This window comes from Nanorana parkeri, unplaced genomic scaffold, assembly GCF_000935625.1.
Source record: "Nanorana parkeri isolate BGI_ZX_2015 unplaced genomic scaffold, ASM93562v1 scaffold2826, whole genome shotgun sequence".
Classification (NCBI taxonomy): Eukaryota; Metazoa; Chordata; class Amphibia; order Anura; family Dicroglossidae; genus Nanorana; species Nanorana parkeri.
Genome location: NW_017309094.1, coordinates 11,924 through 38,171, shown reverse-complemented (window position 1 = coordinate 38,171; position 26,248 = coordinate 11,924). Strand labels below are relative to the sequence as shown.

At 50.3% G+C, this 26,248-nt stretch overlaps 1 protein-coding gene across 1 annotated transcript in view; it reads right to left on the bottom strand.

Annotated features, from left to right (window-relative positions):
* Positions 1-9,712, bottom strand: part of LOC108802361 (probable inactive glycosyltransferase 25 family member 3) — a 30,582-nt gene extending 20,870 nt beyond the window's left edge. The window contains exons 1-3 of the mRNA XM_018574224.1: positions 9,511-9,712; positions 4,726-4,836; positions 271-388 (exon numbers count right to left, since the gene is read on the bottom strand). Coding sequence (XP_018429726.1) covers positions 271-388; positions 4,726-4,836; positions 9,511-9,689 — 408 coding nt within the window. The 5' untranslated portion in view covers positions 9,690-9,712. The remainder of the gene's footprint in view (positions 1-270; positions 389-4,725; positions 4,837-9,510) is intronic.
* Between the last annotated feature and the right edge of the window lie 16,536 nt (positions 9,713-26,248).

Below are 26,248 nucleotides of genomic sequence, written 5' to 3'. Positions count from 1 at the left end.
GATAGATAGATAGATAGATAGATAGATAGATAGATAGATAGAATACATGTGATAGATAGATAGATAGATAGATAGATAGATAGATAGAATACATGTGATAGATAGATAGATAGATAGATAGATAGATAGATAGATAGAATACATGTGATAGATAGATAGATAGATAGATAGATAGATAGATAGATAGATAGATAGATAGATACTCATTGGTGTCCCCTATTCTGGCTGCATTATCTCACTGCCCCCTTCCCCGGCGCAGCCCGGTCTTACCAGGATGAAGTCGGCTTTGCTCTCCTTTGCGTAGTTTAGGGCCTCCTGCCGCAGCTTCATAATGTGCTCATAGCGCTCTTTGGGCCAGTGCTTTGGGCTAGTCTCCTGAGCGTACCACCTGCCAGTATAACATACGAAATTAAGCGTACAGCTCCATAAAACCAAGCAACATCACAGACCATCCTTCCAGATGAGACACAGAATTAATATGGAAACTGTAACAATCCAGATTTCCTGCAAAACGCCAATCTTCAGCAAACCCGGCAAATGCAAAAAAAACCAAAAAAAGTTAATTCATGCTTCCATTGTGCTCCCATTCATCCTGCCATTGTGCTCCCATTCATCCTGCCATTGTCCCCCCATTCACCCGGCCATTGTCCCCCCATTCACCCGGCCATTGTCCCCCCATTCACCCGGCCATTGTCCCCCCATTCACCCGGCCATTGTCCCCCCATTCACCCGGCCATTGTCCCCCCATTCACCCGGCCATTGTCCCCCCATTCACCCGGCCATTGTCCCCCCATTCACCCGGCCATTGTCCCCCCATTCACCCGGCCATTGTCCCCCCATTCACCCGGCCATTGTCCCCCCATTCACCCGGCCATTGTCCCCCCATTCACCCGGCCATTGTCCCCCCATTCACCCGGCCATTGTCCCCCCATTCACCCGGCCATTGTCCCCCCATTCACCCGGCCATTGTCCCCCCATTCACCCGGCCATTGTCCCCCCATTCACCCGGCCATTGTCCCCCCATTCACCCGGCCATTGTCCCCCCATTCACCCGGCCATTGTCCCCCCATTCACCCGGCCATTGTCCCCCCATTCACCCGGCCATTGTCCCCCCATTCACCCGGCCATTGTCCCCCCATTCACCCGGCCATTGTCCCCCCATTCACCCGGCCATTGTCCCCCCATTCACCCGGCCATTGTCCCCCCATTCACCCGGCCATTGTCCCCCCATTCACCCGGCCATTGTCCCCCCATTCACCCGGCCATTGTCCCCCCATTCACCCGGCCATTGTCCCCCCATTCACCCGGCCATTGTCCCCCCATTCACCCGGCCATTGTCCCCCCATTCACCCGGCCATTGTCCCCCCATTCACCCGGCCATTGTCCCCCCATTCACCCGGCCATTGTCCCCCCATTCACCCGGCCATTGTCCCCCCATTCACCCGGCCATTGTCCCCCCATTCACCCGGCCATTGTCCCCCCATTCACCCGGCCATTGTCCCCCCATTCACCCGGCCATTGTCCCCCCATTCACCCGGCCATTGTCCCCCCATTCACCCGGCCATTGTCCCCCCATTCACCCGGCCATTGTCCCCCCATTCACCCGGCCATTGTCCCCCCATTCACCCGGCCATTGTCCCCCCATTCACCCGGCCATTGTCCCCCCATTCACCCGGCCATTGTCCCCCCATTCACCCGGCCATTGTCCCCCCATTCACCCGGCCATTGTCCCCCCATTCACCCGGCCATTGTCCCCCCATTCACCCGGCCATTGTCCCCCCATTCACCCGGCCATTGTCCCCCCATTCACCCGGCCATTGTCCCCCCATTCACCCGGCCATTGTCCCCCCATTCACCCGGCCATTGTCCCCCCATTCACCCGGCCATTGTCCCCCCATTCACCCGGCCATTGTCCCCCCATTCACCCGGCCATTGTCCCCCCATTCACCCGGCCATTGTCCCCCCATTCACCCGGCCATTGTCCCCCCATTCACCCGGCCATTGTCCCCCCATTCACCCGGCCATTGTCCCCCCATTCACCCGGCCATTGTCCCCCCATTCACCCGGCCATTGTCCCCCCATTCACCCGGCCATTGTCCCCCCATTCACCCGGCCATTGTCCCCCCATTCACCCGGCCATTGTCCCCCCATTCACCCGGCCATTGTCCCCCCATTCACCCGGCCATTGTCCCCCCATTCACCCGGCCATTGTCCCCCCATTCACCCGGCCATTGTCCCCCCATTCACCCGGCCATTGTCCCCCCATTCACCCGGCCATTGTCCCCCCATTCACCCGGCCATTGTCCCCCCATTCACCCGGCCATTGTCCCCCCATTCACCCGGCCATTGTCCCCCCATTCACCCGGCCATTGTCCCCCCATTCACCCGGCCATTGTCCCCCCATTCACCCGGCCATTGTCCCCCCATTCACCCGGCCATTGTCCCCCCATTCACCCGGCCATTGTCCCCCCATTCACCCGGCCATTGTCCCCCCATTCACCCGGCCATTGTCCCCCCATTCACCCGGCCATTGTCCCCCCATTCACCCGGCCATTGTCCCCCCATTCACCCGGCCATTGTCCCCCCATTCACCCGGCCATTGTCCCCCCATTCACCCGGCCATTGTCCCCCCATTCACCCGGCCATTGTCCCCCCATTCACCCGGCCATTGTCCCCCCATTCACCCGGCCATTGTCCCCCCATTCACCCGGCCATTGTCCCCCCATTCACCCGGCCATTGTCCCCCCATTCACCCGGCCATTGTCCCCCCATTCACCCGGCCATTGTCCCCCCATTCACCCGGCCATTGTCCCCCCATTCACCCGGCCATTGTCCCCCCATTCACCCGGCCATTGTCCCCCCATTCACCCGGCCATTGTCCCCCCATTCACCCGGCCATTGTCCCCCCATTCACCCGGCCATTGTCCCCCCATTCACCCGGCCATTGTCCCCCCATTCACCCGGCCATTGTCCCCCCATTCACCCGGCCATTGTCCCCCCATTCACCCGGCCATTGTCCCCCCATTCACCCGGCCATTGTCCCCCCATTCACCCGGCCATTGTCCCCCCATTCACCCGGCCATTGTCCCCCCATTCACCCGGCCATTGTCCCCCCATTCACCCGGCCATTGTCCCCCCATTCACCCGGCCATTGTCCCCCCATTCACCCGGCCATTGTCCCCCCATTCACCCGGCCATTGTCCCCCCATTCACCCGGCCATTGTCCCCCCATTCACCCGGCCATTGTCCCCCCATTCACCCGGCCATTGTCCCCCCATTCACCCGGCCATTGTCCCCCCATTCACCCGGCCATTGTCCCCCCATTCACCCGGCCATTGTCCCCCCATTCACCCGGCCATTGTCCCCCCATTCACCCGGCCATTGTCCCCCCATTCACCCGGCCATTGTCCCCCCATTCACCCGGCCATTGTCCCCCCATTCACCCGGCCATTGTCCCCCCATTCACCCGGCCATTGTCCCCCCATTCACCCGGCCATTGTCCCCCCATTCACCCGGCCATTGTCCCCCCATTCACCCGGCCATTGTCCCCCCATTCACCCGGCCATTGTCCCCCCATTCACCCGGCCATTGTCCCCCCATTCACCCGGCCATTGTCCCCCCATTCACCCGGCCATTGTCCCCCCATTCACCCGGCCATTGTCCCCCCATTCACCCGGCCATTGTTCGCCCATTCTTCCTGCCATTGTGCTCCCATTCATCCTGCCATTGAACTCCCTTTGATACTGCTATTACCTAATACAGCTTTATATGATGGGGTGGCAACAATGCTACACTGCTCCTGAATTCAGAACAGAGTTGTCACTTTCAAGTAGGTTGTGCCTGCCTGCAATACAGAGGGCTGAAACAATTTTGCAGGGGGCGTGGCTATCAGCATTGTCATTACTGATTCACAAGCCTGTAACCTGTCAATCACCTAGTCCCACCCACTGCTTTCTGGAATGGCAGCTACCTCTATTACTGAAACCCTCCCACTGTGAGCTGCAGTGTCTGGGAGGGAGAGCACACAAAAGAAAGAGGGAGGATTTGGTTCAGTTAGGGAAAGTAAAGGAAGTTTTGGAGGTTTGGGAATCACATAGTAACTGGATCTGGTACTTGTTTAGCCTGTCATACTGGAAACCTTTAGACCAGGGGTGGGCAAACTCCGCCCCTCCAGCTGTTGTGGAACTACAAATCCCATGAGGCACTGCAAGATTCTCACAGCCACGACTCACAGAGACAGATGCATGATGGGATTTGTAGATCTTTAGAGGTACTAATAACATTTCCCTTCACTTCCCATACTGGAGGCTCAATGTGAAAAAAAAAATCTCTCCTTACACAGTTGTCACCAAAACAGGTGTCCACACAAGAAGATTTCTCCTCACTTCCTGTTCAAGTGGCAGCTGTGCATTGTGGTCACATGAACAATAGAGTTCCCAACAGAACAATTACTTTTTATGTTGTGGAGACGAGTAGAGGGGAGAGATTCATTAGTATAGCAAAAGACAAATTAGCAGGGCTGAAACCATTTCTGGCACACAGTCTTAATTAGGGTTTATGTCTAATTGAAGAAACAATTTAATGAGCAGTGACGACCTCACGACATCCAATCAGAGAACAGCTCTCAAATATTAATGTTGCCATACTTATAAACACTGACCAGTGACTGGCTGCTGCAGATTATTGCAAAACATGTCAGGTCATTTAAAGAGGGGGGGGTGTCACCTGGGCATTTCCTGTGCTGTCCACACCACGGAGTGATATAATGGCCGCACCGCCTCCATCCAATCCTGCAGAACATCAATGGTCGAGTCTTCATTGTGGTCAGTGACACACCTGAGGAATGACAAAACACATGATGACATTTCACATTGTAACAGGAAAACAAACCTTTAATGCATCTCTCCAAGAACCTCACTTCCTGTTCCTATGAAAACAATGTCACCAGGACAGGAAGTAAGGGAAATCTCTCTCACAGGAACGCCATGGCAATATGAATACTTTTTTTAGTAATGTGGATCCCCCTCCCCCCTTACTTCCTGTCTAAAAGAAACCATTCTCTATCCTAACATTAAAAAAAATGATTTGCTGACGATAAACTTTCAATGATTTTATTCATAGGTCATTTTTTTTAATTAATATTTATAATATCATTAAATTTAAAAAAGCTTTAAAAAAAATCCAAGCACCCCCTTAAAGCAGGGCTGGACAAATCCCAGGAACAAGGTCGCCAATTCTCCTTAAAAATGATAGCTGGCGCCCCAAATTTTTGGGTTTTTTTCAGTTGTCGTCAATGTAGCTGGCTCCTAAAAAATCCTGCTGGCTCCTGGATTGGAGAGACCGGCTCCTGGATTCCAAATTCATTTGTCCTCCCCGGTAATGAAGCGAACCTGGTATGTAAAGCGACTTCCCTGTGACCTCCGTTAACCTCTTGGCACTCACAAAAAATGAGGCTGCCTACGTCCGATGCCATGTACAACGAATGAGCAGCAAGCAAGCTCCTGTCTGCTGTATTGTCTGGCCATATACAGGACACGTTTCACTCACTGGGGTTGAATTCGCCACGTGTGGGATGGCGAGGGGAATTCGCTGGAGATTGAAGTATGCTGCAAAATCGCCTTCAGCAGAAAATAATTAACTTCACGTCACACACATGAACTGCAATGTGAGGTAAAAAAAATGTGCACGCAGGCGTCACCTTCCACTTTTTTAACTTCACAGAAGACGGAGGGTGCGGGTACCTTAAGCCCCGGTTCCCACCTGGGCGTTTTTCCGCGGGTTCGTACTCGGGGAAAAACGCTCAAACAGGTAAATGCCATTATTTTCAATGTGCATGGTTCCCATCTGGGCGTTGTTCCGCGAGTACGAACGCGCGGGAAACCGCCCTACGCCCAAAGAAGTACATGTACTTCTTTGGGGCGTTTTGGTCTCGCGTTTCCATCGGGATACAGCCAAGTAGCCCTCGGAAACGCGGTTTGTCGTGCGTTTTTTTTACCGCGAATCGCGCATATTCAATACGCCTAGGTGTGAACCCAGCCTAAGGGCTTGTTCACACCAAGCCCGGAGCAGATCCAGAGCAGAGCAGGTGCAGACCGGATCAAAACTGCATCCAATGTATTCCTATGGTATTTTGAGCTCTAGTCCACATCGCAGCGTGCAGATCCAGAGCAGGTGAAAAAACTGCGGCAAGCCCTATTTTACCTGCTCTGGAACGCATCAAAAACGCATGCAAAACGCAAAAACGCATCAAAAACACATGCAAGTGCCTGAAAGCCCATGTTAAACTTCAAAAAAAAAAAAAAAGTATTTTTAGCAAAAACGGCCCGGAACGCATCAAAAACGCGGCACAACCCACTGCACTGCGTGTGCAGAAACCTGACTGGATCTGCTCTGCATTTGGTGTGAACAAGGCCTCAGGGGCCTGTTCCTGAAGTTGGGGGAGGAGGTTCTGTGACCTACACAAGGGCCCCCTGCCTCCTCCCACTCGGGGTCTCCCTTCCAGAGGATCGGGGTCCGCCAGCCTTCGGGTAGGTGGACCTAACTCGTTCTTGTCCCTGTCAGGAGCCTTGCGCCCTGTGGGATCAGGAAATAGTGGCCCTTCTCATCAGAGAGGACCAATGGCACCCTCTTGTACTTTTTGTTGTTGTGTGTTGTGATTTCACAACTCACTTTTAAGTGTTCACAGGGCATGTTCGATGCACGCTCCACGGGCTTAAAAAAAAACGTGAGGTAAAAAATGGATACGTAGGCGTCACCTTCCATGAAAACCGCGTCATAAATGGCGAGTAGATTCACATAGAGACGAATGAATTTCTATGCAAATCTTCACTTCTTCTGTATGGGTCAAGCTTGGCCACGTCCACCTTTTTTGAGCCTATAATATAGTGAGGCCGTCCATCACTTGACTTAGAAAGCAGGATGGGGCGTGGGCGTGGCTAAGCTTGACTTTTACATGAAAATAGTCTCCGACCACGTCCTATAGCACGTCTGCAGTCTCAAACCATCTCCTATAGCATGGCCTAGTCTCTGACCATCTCCTATAGCATGCCTGTAGTCACTGACCATCGCCTATAGAATTTCTATAGTCTCTGACCATCTCCTATAGAATTTCTATAGTCTCTGACCATCTCCTTTAGCATGTCTGCAGTCTCTGACCATCTCCTATAGCATGTCTGCAGTCTCTGACCATCTCCTATAGCATGTCTGCAGTCTCTGACCATCTCCTATAGCATGTCTGCAGTCTCTGACCATCTGCTGTAAAATGCCCACAATCTCTGACCAGGTTTCCAGTCTCCAAATGCTTTCTGTTTTATTAGTCAAAATATTAAGTGTGGCCCTTTGGTGATGTCAGAGTCCCCACATGGGGCCTCCTACATCAAGTAAGTTGACCAACACTGGTGTACAGAAAAGAAGTCAATGAGCAGACATTCAGTATACCCCATGTACTTGTTAACCAGCCAAGGTGATTAATGCGGCCATAGAAAGCCTGCAGCCAAAATAACACATATACAATTCTAAAAAAACTAAACAAATTCTTTATCCTTTGTACAATCTGCCAACTCCTCCCCCCCCTGCATTCCGCCCCCAGGGTCCAACCCATCTCCCCCACTGCATGCCGCCCCCAGGGGCCCAACCCACCTCCCCCACTTTATGTACCCCCCAGGATATAACCCACCTCCCCTACTTTATGCACCCCCCAGGATATTATCCACCTCCCCTACTTTATGCACCCCCCAGGATATTATCCACCTCCCCTACTTTATGCACCCCCCAGGATATTATCCACCTCCCCTACTTTATGCACCCCCCAGGATATTATCCACCTCCCCTACTTTATGCACCCCCCAGGATATTATCCACCTCCCCTACTTTATGCACCCCCCAGGATATTATCCACCTCCCCTACTTTATGCACCCCCCAGGATATTATCCACCTCCCCTACTTTATGCACCCCCCAGGATATTATCCACCTCCCCTACTTTATGCACCCCCCAGGATATTATCCACCTCCCCTACTTTATGCACCCCCCAGGATATTATCCACCTCCCCTACTTTATGCACCCCCCAGGATATTATCCACCTCCCCTACTTTATGCACCCCCCAGGATATTATCCACCTCCCCTACTTTATGCACCCCCCAGGATATTATCCACCTCCCCTACTTTATGCACCCCCCAGGATATTATCCACCTCCCCTACTTTATGCACCCCCCAGGATATTATCCACCTCCCCTACTTTATGCACCCCCCAGGATATTATCCACCTCCCCTACTTTATGCACCCCCCAGGATATTATCCACCTCCCCTACTTTATGCACCCCCCAGGATATTATCCACCTCCCCTACTTTATGCACCCCCCAGGATATTATCCACCTCCCCTACTTTATGCACCCCCCAGGATATTATCCACCTCCCCTACTTTATGCACCCCCCAGGATATTATCCACCTCCCCTACTTTATGCACCCCCCAGGATATTATCCACCTCCCCTACTTTATGCACCCCCCAGGATATTATCCACCTCCCCTACTTTATGCACCCCCCAGGATATTATCCACCTCCCCTACTTTATGCACCCCCCAGGATATTATCCACCTCCCCTACTTTATGCACCCCCCAGGATATTATCCACCTCCCCTACTTTATGCACCCCCCAGGATATTATCCACCTCCCCTACTTTATGCACCCCCCAGGATATTATCCACCTCCCCTACTTTATGCACCCCCCAGGATATTATCCACCTCCCCTACTTTATGCACCCCCCAGGATATTATCCACCTCCCCTACTTTATGCACCCCCCAGGATATTATCCACCTCCCCTACTTTATGCACCCCCCAGGATATTATCCACCTCCCCTACTTTATGCACCCCCCAGGATATTATCCACCTCCCCTACTTTATGCACCCCCCAGGATATTATCCACCTCCCCTACTTTATGCACCCCCCAGGATATTATCCACCTCCCCTACTTTATGCACCCCCCAGGATATTATCCACCTCCCCTACTTTATGCACCCCCCAGGATATTATCCACCTCCCCTACTTTATGCACCCCCCAGGATATTATCCACCTCCCCTACTTTATGCACCCCCCAGGATATTATCCACCTCCCCTACTTTATGCACCCCCCAGGATATTATCCACCTCCCCTACTTTATGCACCCCCCAGGATATTATCCACCTCCCCTACTTTATGCACCCCCCAGGATATTATCCACCTCCCCTACTTTATGCACCCCCCAGGATATTATCCACCTCCCCTACTTTATGCACCCCCCAGGATATTATCCACCTCCCCTACTTTATGCACCCCCCAGGATATTATCCACCTCCCCTACTTTATGCACCCCCCAGGATATTATCCACCTCCCCTACTTTATGCACCCCCCAGGATATTATCCACCTCCCCTACTTTATGTACCCCCCAGGATATAACCCACCTCCCCCACTGCATGCAGCACCCAGTGTCCATCCCTTCTCCCCCCCACAGCACTCTCACCAGACAGAGATGCGCTCCTTGGGGTAGTCCAGTCTCTCTAGCGCCCCCAGGCTGTAGGGCAAAGCATGAGCCGCATTGCGGGCGAGGAGGGCAATGACCAGGGAGGGGTGGGAAGGGTCGGCGGCCGGCAGCGGGACCGGCAGGACAAGTAGCAGCAGCAGCAGAGCGGAGGAGGCCATCCGTGTACACCGGGAGGGACGTGTCAGAGGAGGGAGGGCTGTGTGATCGGGGGGAGGACACAGGGGCTCTCATAGGGAGGAGAGAAGACTTTACTGCCCCATCCTCCAACACCCACCCCGACCTATATATACTGTACAGGGCGCAGCTGCTGCTGCTGCAGAACATCTTTGGCTCCTTGTGCTTACTAGGAGATGACTTCCTTCCACTAGAGTGAAAGGAAACCCCGAGTCATGTCATGGAACACAGCCTGGCAGCTGGATGTAATCTTCCAAAATGAAAGCAGAACTAAAGCCAAAACTTTATGCTGGAGGGGAGAGGGGTCAGAACCCCTGTCTGTGTCCCCAGTGGGGACATTCACCCCTCTCCTCGTCCTGGTGACCCCTGTCAGAGAGTGAGAGAGAATCCCACATTGTGTCTTATCCCCAGGAAGTAGAAGGGAAGCTTTTGGACACTTTTGGGGGTGACAACTTCCCAAGACTCCCTTTCTGTCCGTCCCTTTATGACCCGTTTGATTAAATGGATCAGAATTGGACTGCGATACACCCCTATGGGCGTCCGCCTATATCCGCCCACATCTGGATCTGTTTAAGTCAGGGATGGCCAAACTCCGGCCCTCCAGCTGTGGTGAAACTACAAATCCCATGAAGCATCTCTCTCCGGGAATCATCTCTGTGGCTGTGAGAATCTTGCAATGCCTCGTGGGATTCGTAGTTCCACCACAGCTGGAGGGCCGCAGTTTGGCCATCTCTGGTTTAAGTGCACCGGACCAAACACAATATGTTTGTGTCCAGGTCCGCTACTAATCCCATCATGCATCTGTCTCTGGGAGTCATGCCTGTGGCTGTCAGAGTCTTGCAATGCCTCATGGGACTGGAGGGCCGGTATTTGAATACCCCTGTTATAGAGGGGGGGGGGACAAAATCTCTGTTCTGATCTGACTCAGCAGAGGATATGCCTCGGCCCTAAGAGAGGATATCCCTCACTACTGTGTCTCCATGACAGGAAGTCAAGAGAAATCTCCTCACTGGGACACAGTACAAAACAAACCTTCACAGGAGGTCAGCGGTGGGCAAACTCTGACCCTCCGGCTGCGGTGAAACTACAACTGCCATCGTGCACCTGTCCCTGGGAGTCATGCCTGTGGCTGTGAGAGTCTTGCAATGCCTCATGGGACTTGTAGTTCCACAACAGCTAGAGGGCCCGAGTTTGCCCATACCTGGTCTTCACTATCCAAAATGAGAAAATACAGTGGGGGGAATTTATCAAGACTGGAGCAGACAGAATTTGGAGCAGTTGCCCATAGTAACCAATCAGCATCTCTCTTCAGTTTGCTCAGGTGAGAGTTGAAAATGAGAGAGAGAAGCTGATTGGCTGCAGTGCAAATCTCCTCCAAAAATAGTCTGCTCCAGTTTTGATAAATTCCCTCATAGTGTCTGCACATATATATAGGTTGTCATGTTTTCTGCCTTGAGGAAGGGACCCTGCGTGGCCCTGAAACGTCAGTTCTTTTGATCTCTATGACGCCTCTGTCCAATAAAAGGACATACTTGCTTTGATTACTGAGTGCTAGTGATTCCCTGCTTTTTCCTGCACATATACTCTAACATTAGGCACACAAATGATTATTTTTAAGCACTTTCAATGTCTGCTGGCTTTGTGGTATGGTGTAAAGGTGGTAGGTTACCTGTCCCTATGGTTGTAGGTGGTAATAAATAAGCCTCATAATAACCCTCTTCTACCCGCCGAACACTTTACTTGTCTAAAGTTACCCCTGTCTAAACACAAGACAAAAAAAATGTGATATATATGTTTATATATATATACAGGGGCGGACCTACAGCCGGTGCCTACAGGGGGGCCTGAGCCTACAGGGGCGCCCAGTATCCATTCTAACACAGCCCCGAAGTAGAGATGGGGGGCCCGCCGGTGTCCGGCTGCCGGATACCATCAGATCGTTATCCTGCGGGCCCCCCATCTCTGCGCCGGGGGTGTCCTGTGGAGGGAGCCGAGAATTTAAAAAAAGCCGGCAGCCACTTTAGGGGGCAGCCCTGGGCCTCGGCCGTGAGGACCCAGCAAACAGCCGCCTGAGTACACGCACTGGGGTGGTTTTCTGCAGCCTCCCCCGCCAGCCAGAAGAGGTGAAGGTAAGTTACTAAATAAAATCATTATTTGTTGTAGCCCAATTGATGGACTTACTGTATAAAGTACTGCTGGTATTTGTAGTGCAACATATAGCAGGTCCCATTCTGCATTGCAGCAATGCAGAATGGCACCCTCTATAGAGGACTACAAATACCAGCAGTACTTTATACAGCAATGACATTTTTCCAACCTTTTTTTTTTTTTTTGCACCAGGGCCCTTTGGTATAGATATATTGCCAAAAGTATTGGGACACCCCTCCAAATCATTGGATTCAGGTGTTCCAATCACCTCCATGGCCACAGGTGTATAAAATCGCGCACGTCGGCATGCAGACGCTTCTACAGACATTGATGAAAGAATGGGTTGCTCTCAGGAGCTCAGTGACTACAAGCGTGGTACCGTGATAGGTTGTCACCTGTGTAATAAGTCCATCCGTGACATTTCCTTGTACTAAATATTGCACAGTCAATTCCACGGTCCTCCCTGTAAAGGTGCCCATACACCTTACAACCATCCAGGGGCGTAACTAGAAATCACAGGGCCCCATAGCAAAATTTTGTACGGGGCCCCGTGATTGCTAGTTATGCCACTTGCAGAGCCCCAGCAGAGAGTGACCCTGCAGAGCCCACCATAGACTCTCTATAATGGGTTCTGCAGGGTCTGAGACCTCTTACCTGTCAGCGCCTGTGTGGTCGCCGGGCCCCGCCTCCTGTTCCGTCCACGGGGCCCCGCCTCCTCTGCTATCGACAGGCCCCGCCTTCTCTTACATCACTCGCCCCACAAAGTGGAAGCAACTGGGAGCAACAGCAACTCAGCCACGAATCGTGACGTGATCACACTGCGGGGGGCGTGGCTGCGGTGCCATTGACTTCAATGCGCCGCCTCCCGCGATGCGTTCCAGTAGCTGAACGCTCTGGAACGTACTTTATTAGTAAAGGACACTTATTTTATAACATGGTCCATCCAAACATTACTGTTTTGCAGGGTGGTGTAATGAGTTGTTTCAGTGCATCACACTGTTTCCTTGTGTTTTAACTTTGAGAGTGTACACTATATTCAAGTCTCCGCACTGCCGGGTGTTTTTTGGCCTGCGACGCCATGGAAAAACGCAGCATGTCTGCACCGCTACACACTTCACCACTGTGTTGTGGTGTAATGGGGCATATAGGAAACATTTGTTTTCTATGTGCCCTAGCCAGGTGACCTGCGTTTTACAGTGTGGAAAAAATACAGGTCACTACAAATGTGAATGAACCCGTAACCATGACGCCAATAGAGCTGGGGAAAGGGGGGTTAAAATTACACAGCCACCAATGAAGCAGCCAAAAGAAGGGATATAATTATAATCCCCCTTTCCCCAGTTTCATTGGTAGGAGCAGGGCTGCAGCTACCGTGGGGCAAGTGAGGCACTCGCCTCAAGCGCAGCCAGGGCCAGCTTAGCTGCCCTCGCCCCTGTTGGCGCCATGGCAACAGGGGCGCTAGGCGGCCAACACAGCTGCGGCTCAGCAGGGAGTAGAGGGGCAGCACAGGCTACAGATTCCCCTCGGATCCCCGCTGCTCTCCTCCGCCTGTATGGACAGAGGCAGCAGGGATCAGATGAGAAGTGGAGCGCTGCGGGGGGGGGGGCGTCGTTTGAAGGAGCTGTCATCCAGGATGGCCAGTGGTGAGGAGACAGCCACTTCTTGGCCAGGACCTCTCTTTCCTCACCGCTCAGCCTTCCTCCACCCCCCTGCCAGCTTCAGCGCTCCCTCCTCTGCTGGCTTCAGTGCTCAGGATGGCAGAATGGAGGATCGGTAAATATCAGTGATCACTCCAGTGTTTGTAAATAACTGGGGACACACAGTGCTTTACATCACTTCCTGTTCATTCATGAGTTTCTCAATGGGTGGAAGCACTCACTATAGAAGCTTCTACCCATTGATAACTGGATAATAGTTAATATTTGACTATCACTAGTTTCTGAATGAATGGGAAGCCTCTGTACTGAGTGCATTCCATTCATTCAGAACAGAGGCTGCAGAAAAAGAGATATAGGACTTTGTGTCCTCAATTTCATTTTCTAGTTGAAAAGGGAAATGTCAGGGGTTGCTTTAGACCCCTGATAGTTCCCCCGAAGCCCCTCCAACAGTAAAAGAAAAAATAATAATAATAAAAAATGAATAAAAAAAAAACCCAAAACACCCCATTCCCCCTTTCCCCCAACAAACTTTGTTTTGGACGAAATGAACGGAAACTAAAAATGTTTTAATTCGTTTCGTCAAAGAAAACAAATTGATATGCTATTTTGGATTTGGCCACCACCCTGGAGGTGGGACGCATCACACGTCTGTTGGGGGGGGTCACAATTTTCTGTTTTTGCCTCTGGCGCAAAAGGAGCTAGCTATGGCTCTGGGTAGCAGTGTTTATGATTATACCCCCCAGATTCAGTGAAGGTATGCTTTGTGCCTTGCATAGACCAACAACCACCTCCTGGGCTGCAGCATACAGTAATTAGTAGCAAATGGACACCACAGCGCTCAGGCTGCATGGACTCCTTCCTCCCCTCATCGCCCGCTGGCTCTAATGTCAGGGCTATCATGCAGACATTGGGAGGAGATTACTCTGTGTCATGCATGTGGCTCACACTGACAGGGAGGAAGGAGGGCAGGGCAAAATAATTGGCAGCCACACTACACGCAAGTTACGGAATGGCGGGTGGACCCCAAGAGAGAGCTGACCCCTCCTGGTCCTGACCAAGCCCAGCTATCCCTCGGGCTGCAAAGGCAGTTTTTTCACATGCATACATTGAGTTATTTCCGAGTTAAGCTGGCCATACACGTAAAGGTTTTCTATGGTCAGATGCAGGGACGTAACTAGAAATCACAGGGCCCCATAGCAAAAATTTGTATGGGGCCCCATGATTTCTAGTTATACACTTGCAGAGCCCACTCCAGATCCCACCTGAGGGTGAACTTGCAGAGCCCACCATAGAATCTCTATGGTGGGCTCTGCAGGGTCACCCTCAGGTGGGCTGGTCGCACTCCTTACCTGTCCGCCTCCTCGGTCGCTGATGGGCCCCGCCTCCTCCATCGCCGGGCCACCTCCTTCTTTGTCACCGGGTCCCCCCTCCTCCACTGCTGCCGACCACGGGCCTTGCCTCCTCCTCCACTGCCGCTGCTGCCTCTCATTGACTCTGTGGAGAGGAACACGCTGCTGCACAGATTACCGTCAGTGATCTGAACATCGGCGTGTTCATCTTCAGCCGCCACTGAAAGCCACCAGCAGAGGATCCCATAGCGACCCAGGCGCCCGCACGGCATCTAGCCGTGCCCCGGACCCCATAGCGGCCGCTTGGGTCGCTATGGTGATTGTTACGCCACTGGTCAGATGGAAAAAGTGCAGAAAACAGATTCCTCCATCGACGCTAAACTGTGCGGGTGGAGGAATCTCCCGCTGGGCCAAGCTTCAGTATCTTGCTAGTTGGCCCCTCTGGGTCTCTAAACATCTGAACAGTCTGATTGGATGCCGGCAATGTTCAGGGGTATTTTGACAGCCAGCGGGACTGACTAGCAAGATACCCTAATGCCGTGCTTTCCATTGGAGTGCGACTTGGGTCGCGACCTAATGACCAAGGACAAATGTAGGTCCTGAGTTACACAGGATGAGAACCACTGCTCTAAAACTAACCTCAGTTCTGCATACTTACCCAATTCTGCACCAGGAGGCTCTACTGATAGGAGTGTAGGGATAAGGTGCTGCCTAAATCCTGAGCTTTGATTGTTTGCCTTTTCTGTGTTCCTTGGGTTTTCCTAGGCTCTGGACATTGATAACTTCTGCTGGTCGGTGTTCTCAAGTAGTTCGAATGAGAAGATGCGATGTAAGGGGTTATAACCCTGTATTCTGCCTTTGCCAAAGACTGAGGGGCTTATTACAGAAGCTGCATGCTTCACTCCTAGGCTTCTGCCTGGTGAGGATGCTACAGTGAAGCAACCTTCTTCCTTAGCCCTTGTGTCAGCAACCACCTGCTGCTGCTGCGCATGCGCAAACAAGCACCACGGTCCGGCAGCGAAAAAGCTTGCCAAACGGCGCACAGGAAGTGACACACTGACCTAATCATTCCCACTATATAAGCTCAGCCTGCATGCCTCCATATTGCTGGATTACCTTCAACTCTCCTGGGTTCCTGTGATTTATCTGCCTGTTTTACTTTGACCCGGATCTGCCTTGACCATTCTTCCTTGCCTCCTGCCCCTGACCTCGGATTGTTTACTGGGCTTTGCCTCATCCCTCTGTACTGTACCTGCCCGATTGGTGTGACCTTGGCTCGTTGACCTGGATTTCGGATTCTGCCTGGTTCTACTACAGCACCTGGATTACCGCTTGCACGGTGTTATCACCACTGGCACCCATGACACTTGCTGTCCACTTGGACTCTGTTCCCAACCCCAGAGTCCTCGGGACACGAGATGCAAGGGAGGCCTCCTCACGCCTTCAGTCTCAAATCAGGTACGTGACACCTTGCCCCATGTAGGGGCTTGTATTAGATGCATGAGGGATGTGAGTTGCCCTGCTGGAGACTGCTGCTCGCGGTATATTGAGACACCGCAGCTGAAGCGAATCCTAACAATTGTGCCGGGATCCGCCCAGCTGCGTGACTGACAGCTGGCTCTGCCTATCTAGAGGCAGAGCCAGCTGTACCCGCCACCTCCTCCGTCCGTTCCGCCAGTCAGCGCTGGCGGATTGGAGCGGGAAGGGGGGAATCCAGGCCCCCTCCCCTGTCACGGCAGAGAGGCGTGACAGGATCGAGAGGTGAGCGAACGCCGGTATGTGTTCGCTCACCTCCCGATCTACTGAGCCGACCTGTGACAATCTCATTGTCACAGGTCGGCTAGAACTATGAGGTGAGTGAAAAGCACTCACCTCATAGTTCTCCTTTAAGAGAAGCTCTGATGTCTATGAGAATGTTAAAGTGAAGCTGAACTTTGCCCAAGTAGGGCACAGATACAGATTCACTTTAAGGCCCCGTTCACACTGAGCGGTTTATCATGCGATTTCCGCTGTGAAATCACGCATATTTCCGCGCGATATCGCTCTATGTAGCTTGTCCAATCCATGTCAATGGAGCTGTTCCCATCTCACAGCTCAATGTCGCCTGTAGCTCGTCGCTGTAGCTTGTCGCTCGTACATGACCCTTTTTTTCTGCAGATGTCGCTCCAATAGACTCTATGGTGTCGCGCAAAATCGCGCATTACTGGCGATATTGCACAACTTTTTTTGCGCGATATCTTGCTTCAGAAAGGTCACTTTTGCACTGCAAAATGGAAGGAAAAAATTATGTCACATCAAGATCGCCGTTGATTGGTTACAGACAATGTAGCAGCGACGCAGTCCCGCCCAAAAAAACATGCTATGTAGCGCGATAAAATGTGCACTGTCGCTCAATATCACGCAGTGAAGCTCAAGGCTGCTCAGCACGAAATTGCGCGGAAAAACACGCGATATCCAGGTCGCTCAGTGTGAATGGGGTCTTAGAGTTTCTGCAGGTTTCACTCCTGGTGGCCAAAAGAGCAGTAGAAAAGGGAAGGTGAATATAAGTTGTTAGAGGGGTTGCCCTTAAAGTGATCCTGTTGTTTGTGTGGGGTTGCCCTTAAAGTGATCCTGTTGTTTGTGTGGGGTTGCCCTTAAAGTGATCCTGTTGTTTGTATGGCATCTCTGTGCATTTTATGCAGCAAAAGGCACTCTAAAACCTGGTAAAGAACAAAACATATTAAAATGGTAGAGTTGCCAGCTGTGGGTTCGCAGCAAACCAAATGAGGGGGGGAGGAGCCTTGCAAGAAGTTCACTGTGGAAAAAGGCGAGAGTGGCTCTATAAGCGTGGTTACACCATTGTAATTTAGGGCCATGAATTGAAGGTCGTGATATTTAATAAAGAGTCTGAAGGGCAGGTTATGCAGGAAGCCCCCAGATATGTCACCAGGGATCAATGATCTCCCAGGGGCAATAGTATGCACCTATCTCACTGATGGCACTTATTTTTGGAAGGTTATTAGCACCTTAATATGGCTGTCCTGCTGCAGGACACACACACACACACACGAGCCTCAGAGTTTCTTCATGCACAAATACATTTTCAAGGATTGTCAGCATGATTTTCTCTTTTCTCTATAGAAGCATGGATGCAAAAAATATACCCCTACCGCGTACCAGGATACCAGCGGGTGGTGAGCTCCAAGTAAGAGCAGCCACTATGTAGGTTGTTTTATTAGGAAATCAGAGTACAGTTTCCAAAATGACTCATAGGAGGGACATACCCCCTCCTCCTTTCCTTTGAGAGACCCAAGGATACAGCATGTATTGCAAGCCGAACGCCATAGATGCATCCTATAATAAATGTTTATTTGTAAATAATAGGATTCATATTAAGAATTTGGAATTATTATGAAGTATTTGTTTATAAACTTTCAAAAGTCAAAACAAAAATGACAATCTTATGAATTCCCTTTAAGAGAAGGAATGATGTGGCTGCACTACTTCATTACAACCTGGAGGTGGCGCAACGTGTCTTTGTTTGGAGAAGTCAGAGGAAGTATTGATAGTCTTTAGATTGACTCGGTCCACCAAAAACATACGGTCTTAGGGCCTGTTCACAAATTTTTTAGGTCCTGATCAGGTCCGGATCAGGTGTGGATCTGCAGGCGCGGTGCTATGTGTTTTGCCGTGTTTTTGCCACGTTATTGATGCGTTCCAGTTTTAAAAAAAAAATGTTTTTGTTTTTTTTTGCTGGAGTGGGGCTGTCAGTATGTTAGCGGCAGTGCAGTGCGTTTTTGACGCGTTTTGCGTTTCCGGACCGTTTCCTGACCGTACAAAATGTGACATGCAGTATGCAGGTCACTTCCGCCCTCTCGGAACATCTACTTCCCTTTGTGTATGTAAAGCTGGTGATCAGACATGTATCACATGTTTGCAGGCATGTTGATGGTGCTGGCTACAGCAATCTGCAGAGAACGAGCCCGCAGGAGACGTCGTTATTGGGTGCACCCGATCATGAGGCTCCGGGACTCCAAGGGTCAGTTCTGGAGTTGGTATGAGGATTTGCGAGGTCACCCGGATACATTTTTTTCCTTTACTCGTATGTCGTATGTTGTATGACATCATAAAAAGTGGAGCAAGAATACTTTTTTTTTTTGCTAAGCTGCATTGCGTTCCGTTTTCGTTGCGTTTTTGCCGCGTTTGTGCGTTTCCGGACTGGACACAATGTGACATGCAGTATTTTTTCTGTCGTAAGCTGAACGGACTGCGCACGTGAGAACTGTAGCCCATAAAACACATAGGGATACATTGGGATGCATTTTTAGAGCAGGAGCGTACGGATCAGGTCAGCACAGAAAACGGATGTCGTGTGAACAGGCCCTTAGAGCTAAACCATCCAGTTCTATTTCAGTTTTTCTGACTGGGTGTCTGTCTGTTACCTAGTCCCTACAAAGCATTAATGGGAACTGCATGGATCAATTTCAAAACTAGTAAAAAGGGGAAAGGTGCACATAGACGAGGCAAAATGCAATAGAAAGGTTCCCTGGCACACTTTCCAGCTAGCCAGAAGAAAAACAACTAAGCGGCTTCATCTACTCAGGTTAAAAACATGTAAAGCCACACTGCCGGGTCAATGCACCTCTGGAAAGTGGGCCCTTAAAAGAGAACTATGGGGGTAAGTGTTTTTTCCCAAAGTTCTCTTAAGGGTCACGGGAGGACATATACTAGCATCCCCCCGTGACCCAAAGCTCAGTATAGCAAAACAAATGGGAGACGCACTAATCAACTCAGAACCAGCTTTAAAGCAAGGTGCACATGGAAGGGCTTTACACAATAGAACAGCAAAAAGTTTCCCCGCACACTCACCGCCCAGCAGGCAAAAAAATAAAACTTGTCTAACCGCTAAGGTTAAAAACAGTGGTTTAGATACAAGTCTTCTGCAGAATATGTGAAAGCCGCACAGCCTCGTCACTGCCCCTCTGTATAGTGCGGTCCTATGGGCTATTGATTTTTTATTTTTTTTTTGGAGTTATGCTCTAAGCACATAATAAAAAGATGAAAGCAATAGCCAGAATTTTTTTATTTTTGTGTTTGCCAGCATTGCGAACAAGATGGCTGACCTCACACTCGATTTTGAAATATAGCTGCAGAGTGTCATAAAGGAATTTGCTTCCACGTTGGACTGTGGACCCTGGCTTGATCTCAGTCCTCTTTATTTGGAAAAAGTTGATACCGGTATTATTTCTCCTATTTTAAGTCTTTTGTGCAGCGACAAAGCTAAATTAGATCCATTTGGTTTTAAAGTGAAGTTAGCATGTTGGCCACCAGGGGGCGCCCATACCACAGACTGCGATATTCCCAACGTCTGCAATCCGGCAACCAGGAGAGTCACATGACAACTTCTAGCTCCATTTGTATAATGCTAAATTACTTTATTTTAATACAAAACAAATATTGGGTAATACTGAAATGTAGAATTTATGTTCCCAAATCCAAATCAGTTTTATCCGCATTTACCTAGTGACTTTAACCACTTGAAGTCTGCAATGTTAAACCCCCTTCCTGCCCAGACCATTTTTCAGTACTCAGCGCTGCGGTACTTTGACATTTATTTCGTCATGCAACGCTGTACTGAAATGAATTTTATACCATTTTTTGGGGACAGATAGAGCTTTCTTTTGGTGGAATTTAATCACCACTGGAGATTTTATTTTTTACTATAGTAAGGAAAAATTACTGGGAAGAAAAACAAAACTGTTTCCCCTATATTAATTTATAAAACATTTATTATTACCCAATTTTTTGGGTAAGACAGGGTCACGTGGGGGTAAAAAGACACCAAATCTCAAAATTGCGCGCGCCCGCGAAACCTCAAAAAACTACAATACCAAAAATTGGCCATAGGCGACGCTTTAAAAGCTTTTACCGCTCATCAGTTTAGTGTTATCAGTGATTGATGGCCCTAAAGTTATTGCTCTCTCTTCAAAGTTCGCGTCGATATGTAACATGTGTAGCGCAATTGTCATTTTCATGCGCTGGCCCATCTGACGTGTATTTACTTTTATATCTGCGTAAACGTGGGGGTGGGGGCTTAAACATTTTTTTTTAAAACTTTTTTTATATGTGACTTTTATTTTTATTTTTTTACACTTAATGTTATTGCTATCACATGGGGGGATAACAATCCCCCTATATAATAGCAAAGGCACACTGACAAGTCCTCTTTATGGAGACATTAGGGGTCTCTAAGACCCCTAATGTCACCTGGGGACCCCCCAAAGAAGCTGATGAAGCAGAGGTCTGCTTCACCAGCTTCTTCTCTCTGGTTATAGCAGCCAGATGTGCGAGACAACGAGGCGGCGGCACTAGAGGATGGGGGGGTGCACTGAGGCAGCACTTACAAGCGATCGGACGACTATAGAGCCATCCATTTACAATAGACGGGTTTTTTTCTGCCCGTGCGGGCACGCTTCCGAGAAAAAAAGGCCAATGTGAGTTTGCCGTCCGTCTTTTCTCAACGGGCAGACGGCAAGCGGTTAAAGAGAAATTCCACTTTTTCCAAAAAGAAATAACAATGTGCACTTCTTTATAAAAGACAAAATCTGCATGTATGATTTTTTTTTTTTTTCTTAGGAGTCAGTAGATCACGGGTGCAATGCTCTGGCTCCTGCAGACTCTTCCTTCCATCCATTTCAATATCGAGATGCGGACATTCAGCAACATGGATGGGAGGAAGAATGAATGGACTACAAGTGTGGTGACATCACTGGACTCGTATTTAATTGAGAACTATAAGTCCCTCTGCCGCGGTGGCTGATGACACTTGCAGATTCTCCATTCACAGATTCGATTAAAGATTCTGGGAATGGATGAAGCATCTGTGGGCGGAGCCACACACTGCCTCCCCAAATTCAAAAAGGGAAACAATCCTGCGGGGGACCTTGTTATTCAGGTAAGGGGTATAACAGGAAAGATGGTCAGTAAGGTAAACTAAGCCTTTAAGAGCTGGCTGAAGATGGCCATGCATGTTACAATCTGATTGTACAATTTCTGTTCTTTAGTTTTAATAACACTTATGCAATATACAGCGGTGGCCACATTAGTTTTCTTTTTTCAGGCAAGTACAAAATAAAATCCTGTTCATCCTGCCAGAAATCTTCCGTCCTTATAACTTCCTGTGCCCAGAAGTGAAATTTCATACAGTGATATCAGCAAATACCAAACACGCCGAGCCTTAAAATTGTGTAATAGCTAATAGCCCTTTTATGTGATAGCTAATAGCCCATATGTGATAGCTAATAGCCCCCTATGTGATAGCTAATAGCCCCTATGTGATAGCTAATAGCCCCTTTGTGATAGCTAATAGCCCCCTATGTGATAGCTAATAGCCCCCTATGTGATAGCTATAGCCCCTTTGTGATAGCTAATAGCCCCCTATGTGATAGCTAATAGCCCCCTATGTGATAGCTAATACCCTATGTGATAGCTAATACCCTATGTGATAGCTAATAGCCCCCTATGTGTAACGTACCTCGGCTCCGTGCCACGTCACGTGTGCGTTCCAGCGTGGAACACACCAGACAGGGAAGCCGCCGAGGGTTCCCTCCCCCATTAGGGGAGGTACTATGCGCTCCACGCTGGAACGCGGAAGTGCGCCGCGGACGCATGACGTCACGGCCGCGGCCTATTTAAACTGTCTATGAACGCTGCAGGGTGTTCACTATTGGGTTCGCAAGCCCAAAACCAACTCCAGGACCTCTTTGCTCCCAGGAAGCCTGCCTCCACTTACTCCAAGAGGACGAGCCCCGCGCCCAGCACCCTGCAGACCAGTGCATAAAAGCGCAAGTATTTCTCAGTGCTCTCTGAGCCATCATATGGGACTTAGAGTTCGTCCTCTACTAGATTGGGAGTTGTGCATAACTTATGGACTGCCTATGTTATACTGCCTAGGGATCTGCATATGTAATATCTAGCCCGCTTAAACTTAGAGGTACTGTGAGATCCATAACCTGCGCTACATATCAAATATATATATATCCCGGTCTGAAGTTATATTGCGGTGACTAATTGCTCATTGGAACTAGGTACATTCCTTATACTTAGGAACCATCTGGCTTCCGTGGGGTTACGATCTAGTACCACCCACGCTACCTCTTTTTGAGTTCTTTAGTTAAACCGGCAGATGATGCAAGAACCCCAAACTCTCTGTCTTTGCAAGAGAGTGACGCCTGGGGTTCATTGACTGAGTGCCGCCCATTAGTCACACCTCTATCCCTTGAATCCGCAGTTGCGATCCAGACCAAGCTACTTGGAACCAGCGGCTGTGACACTATGTGATAGCTAATAGCCCCCTATGTGATAGCTAATAGCCCCTATGTGATAGCTAATAGCCCCCTATGTGATAGCTAATAGACCCCTATGTGATAACTACTAGCCCCCTATGTGATAGCTAGTAGCCACCTATGTGATAGCTAGTAGCTTCCTATGTGATAGCTCATAACCTGGTGAGTGATAGCTAATAGCCCCTATGTGATAGCTAATAGCCCCTATGTGATAGCTAATAGCCCCTATGTGATAGCTAATAGCCCCTATGTGATAGCTAATAGCCCCTATGTGATAGCTAATAGCCCCTATGTGATAGCTAATAGCCCCTATGTGATAGCTAATAGCCCCTATGTGATAGCTAATAACCAGGGGCGTAACTAGAAATCACAGGGCCCCATAGCAAAATTTTGTATGGGCACCCCCCACCAAAAAAAAAAAAGGTATCTACCTCCAGAACACGTTCCCCTGATTGTGCTGTCTCCGTCTCCTTATCTTTAGCTCTGTTCCTGCTGGCTCTGACGTCAGAGTCGAAGGAACAGATCACTCTGCTGCTCACTGCTACAGAGCTCACCATAGATCCCGCACAGCCCACCTGAAACCCCGCACAGCCCACCTAAAAGTGACCCTGAAGAGCCCACCATAGACCCTGCAGAGCCCACCTGAGACCCCACACAGCCCACCTGAGAGTGACCCCGCAGAGCCCACCATAGACCCCGCGCCACTTGAGACCCTGCAGATCCCACCTGAAACCCCGCACAGCCCACCATAGATAATACAGCACCCCACCTGAGATCCTGCAGAGCCCAACATAGACCCTGCACAGCCCCCCTGAGAATGACCCTGCAGAGCCCACCATAGACCCCACAGAGCCCATGTGAGACCCTGCACATACCAAAGATCCTGCACAGCCCACCTGAGATTGACCCCGCAGAGCCCACCATAGACCCCGCAGAGCCCGCCATAGACCTCATAGCGCCCACCTGAGGCCCTAGATACCGCACCTGAGACCCCGCACAGCCCACCTCAGAGTGACCCTGCAGAGCCCACCATAGCCCATCATAGTCCGTGTGGGTCGCTATGGTGATTGTTACGCCACTTCCTAATAACCCTCTATGTGATAGCTAATAGCCCTCTATGTGATAGCTGCTAGACGTCTATGTGATAGCTAATAGCCCTCTATTTGATAGCTGCTAGACGTCTATGTGATAGCTAAAAGCCCCCTATGTGATCGCTAATAGACCCTTATGCAAAAGTACACAATAGATTTTTATAGAGCAAGCCTCCCATACTCTGGGCTGGGAGGGGGTGTGGAGGTGCCATTCATGTCAATGGCACCACAGACATGCCCCCCGCCCGCAATGTGATGGCCCGCACCAGAACACATGGTACAGCAATGCCCTGCGTTCCAGTGCAATAAAAAAAGTAATAATACATGCAACCCTTGCAGTGTGGGGGTAGCATGGGGTAACCCTTGCAGTGTGGGGGTAGCATGGGGTAACCCTTGCAGTGTGGGGGTAGCATGGGGTAACCCTTGCAGTGCAAGGGAGTATGGGGCGACTCTTGCAGTGTGGGGGGAGCATGGGGCAACTCTTGCAGTGTGGGGGTAGCATGGGGCAACCCTTGCAGTGAGGGGTAGCATGGGGTAACCCTTACAGTGCAAGGGAGTATGGGGCGACTCTTGCAGTGTGGGGGTAGCATGGGGCAACTCTTGCAGTGTGGGGGTAGCATGGGGCAACCCTTGCAGTGAGGGGTAGCATGGGGTAACCCTTACAGTGCAAGGGAGTATGGGGCGACTCTTGCAGTGAGGGGTAGCATGGGGCAACCCTTGCAGTGTGGGGGTAGAATGGGGTAACCCTTGCAGTGAGGGGTAGCATGGGGCAACCCTTGCAGTGTGGTTGGGGTAGCATAGGGTAACCCTTGCAGTGTGGGGGTAGAATGGGGTAACCCTTGCAGTGAGGGGGAGCATGGGGCAACCCCTGCAGTGCGGGGGTAGCATGGGGTAAGCCTTGCAGAGGGGGGTAGCATGGGTTAACCATTGCAGTGCGGGGGAGCATGGGGTAACCCTTGCAGTGCGGGGGTTGTAAGGGGTAACCCTCACAGTGTGCATGGGGTAACAAGGGGTAACCCTTACAGTGAGTGGGGGTAGCCTAACTGCAAGGGTTAATTTTGAATATGTCCGGAGTTCTATAAATCTCACGATATTGAAAAAAGTAGAATCTGGTGCAGTTCATAGCTGCTGAGATTTAAGGACAAGCCTTCAAAACCTGGGACTGCTGTCACCTGCACACATTACCCCCCATGCCCGTAACCTGCCCGTGCCAGGACAAATCTCAGACACTCACCCATTTGGGTCCTGACCTCTTCCCTCCTCGGATGGATGGGCTCTTCTGGTGAGAGGTCTGTGCCGTTCTCACCTCTTCTGCAGCTGTGAATACTAAGCTATTCTCTCCCTTCTTCCAGATGTATTTTCTATTAGTAATCAGGAGCCAAACTGCCCACGTGTCCCCCCGGAGCCCGCTTCCAGCACGGAATCTCTGCAGTCACCCCTGCTTCCCCATTGCTGCCACCTCCACACTATTATATAGCCTATCGATCTGTCGTCCCTCGTCTTGCTGACGCTCAGTTTTATCCGTCCGTTGGATGGGTTCCCTACCTGTCACAATTGTATAATGTTATTGAAGTACAGCGGCCGTGTGTTCTGGTGGATGAGGAGCCGCTGGAAAGCTTAATCATCATTATTACAGATGGCTGCACCTAAACCTCAGCGCGGAACTCTCAAACTTTTTATTACTTTTTATTAATAATGAATCCAGAAGAAACAAATATACATCGTCCAGCAAAGTGTTTCTTTACATGTTTGCCCAAACACTAACAACCATCATTATTCTGCAGCGCTCAAACTCTTTCAGCTTGGCTTCCCTGAACGTCCTGTCCGGTGCAAGATCACAAGGGAATAAAATGGCGGCAGTTGCAGTTTATGTCGGATGATATTAGGGCAACTCTAAAAAATACACTTAAGGTAATTAATAATAACAAATAATAAGAAGAAGAATTAATAATAATAAAATAATAATTATTATA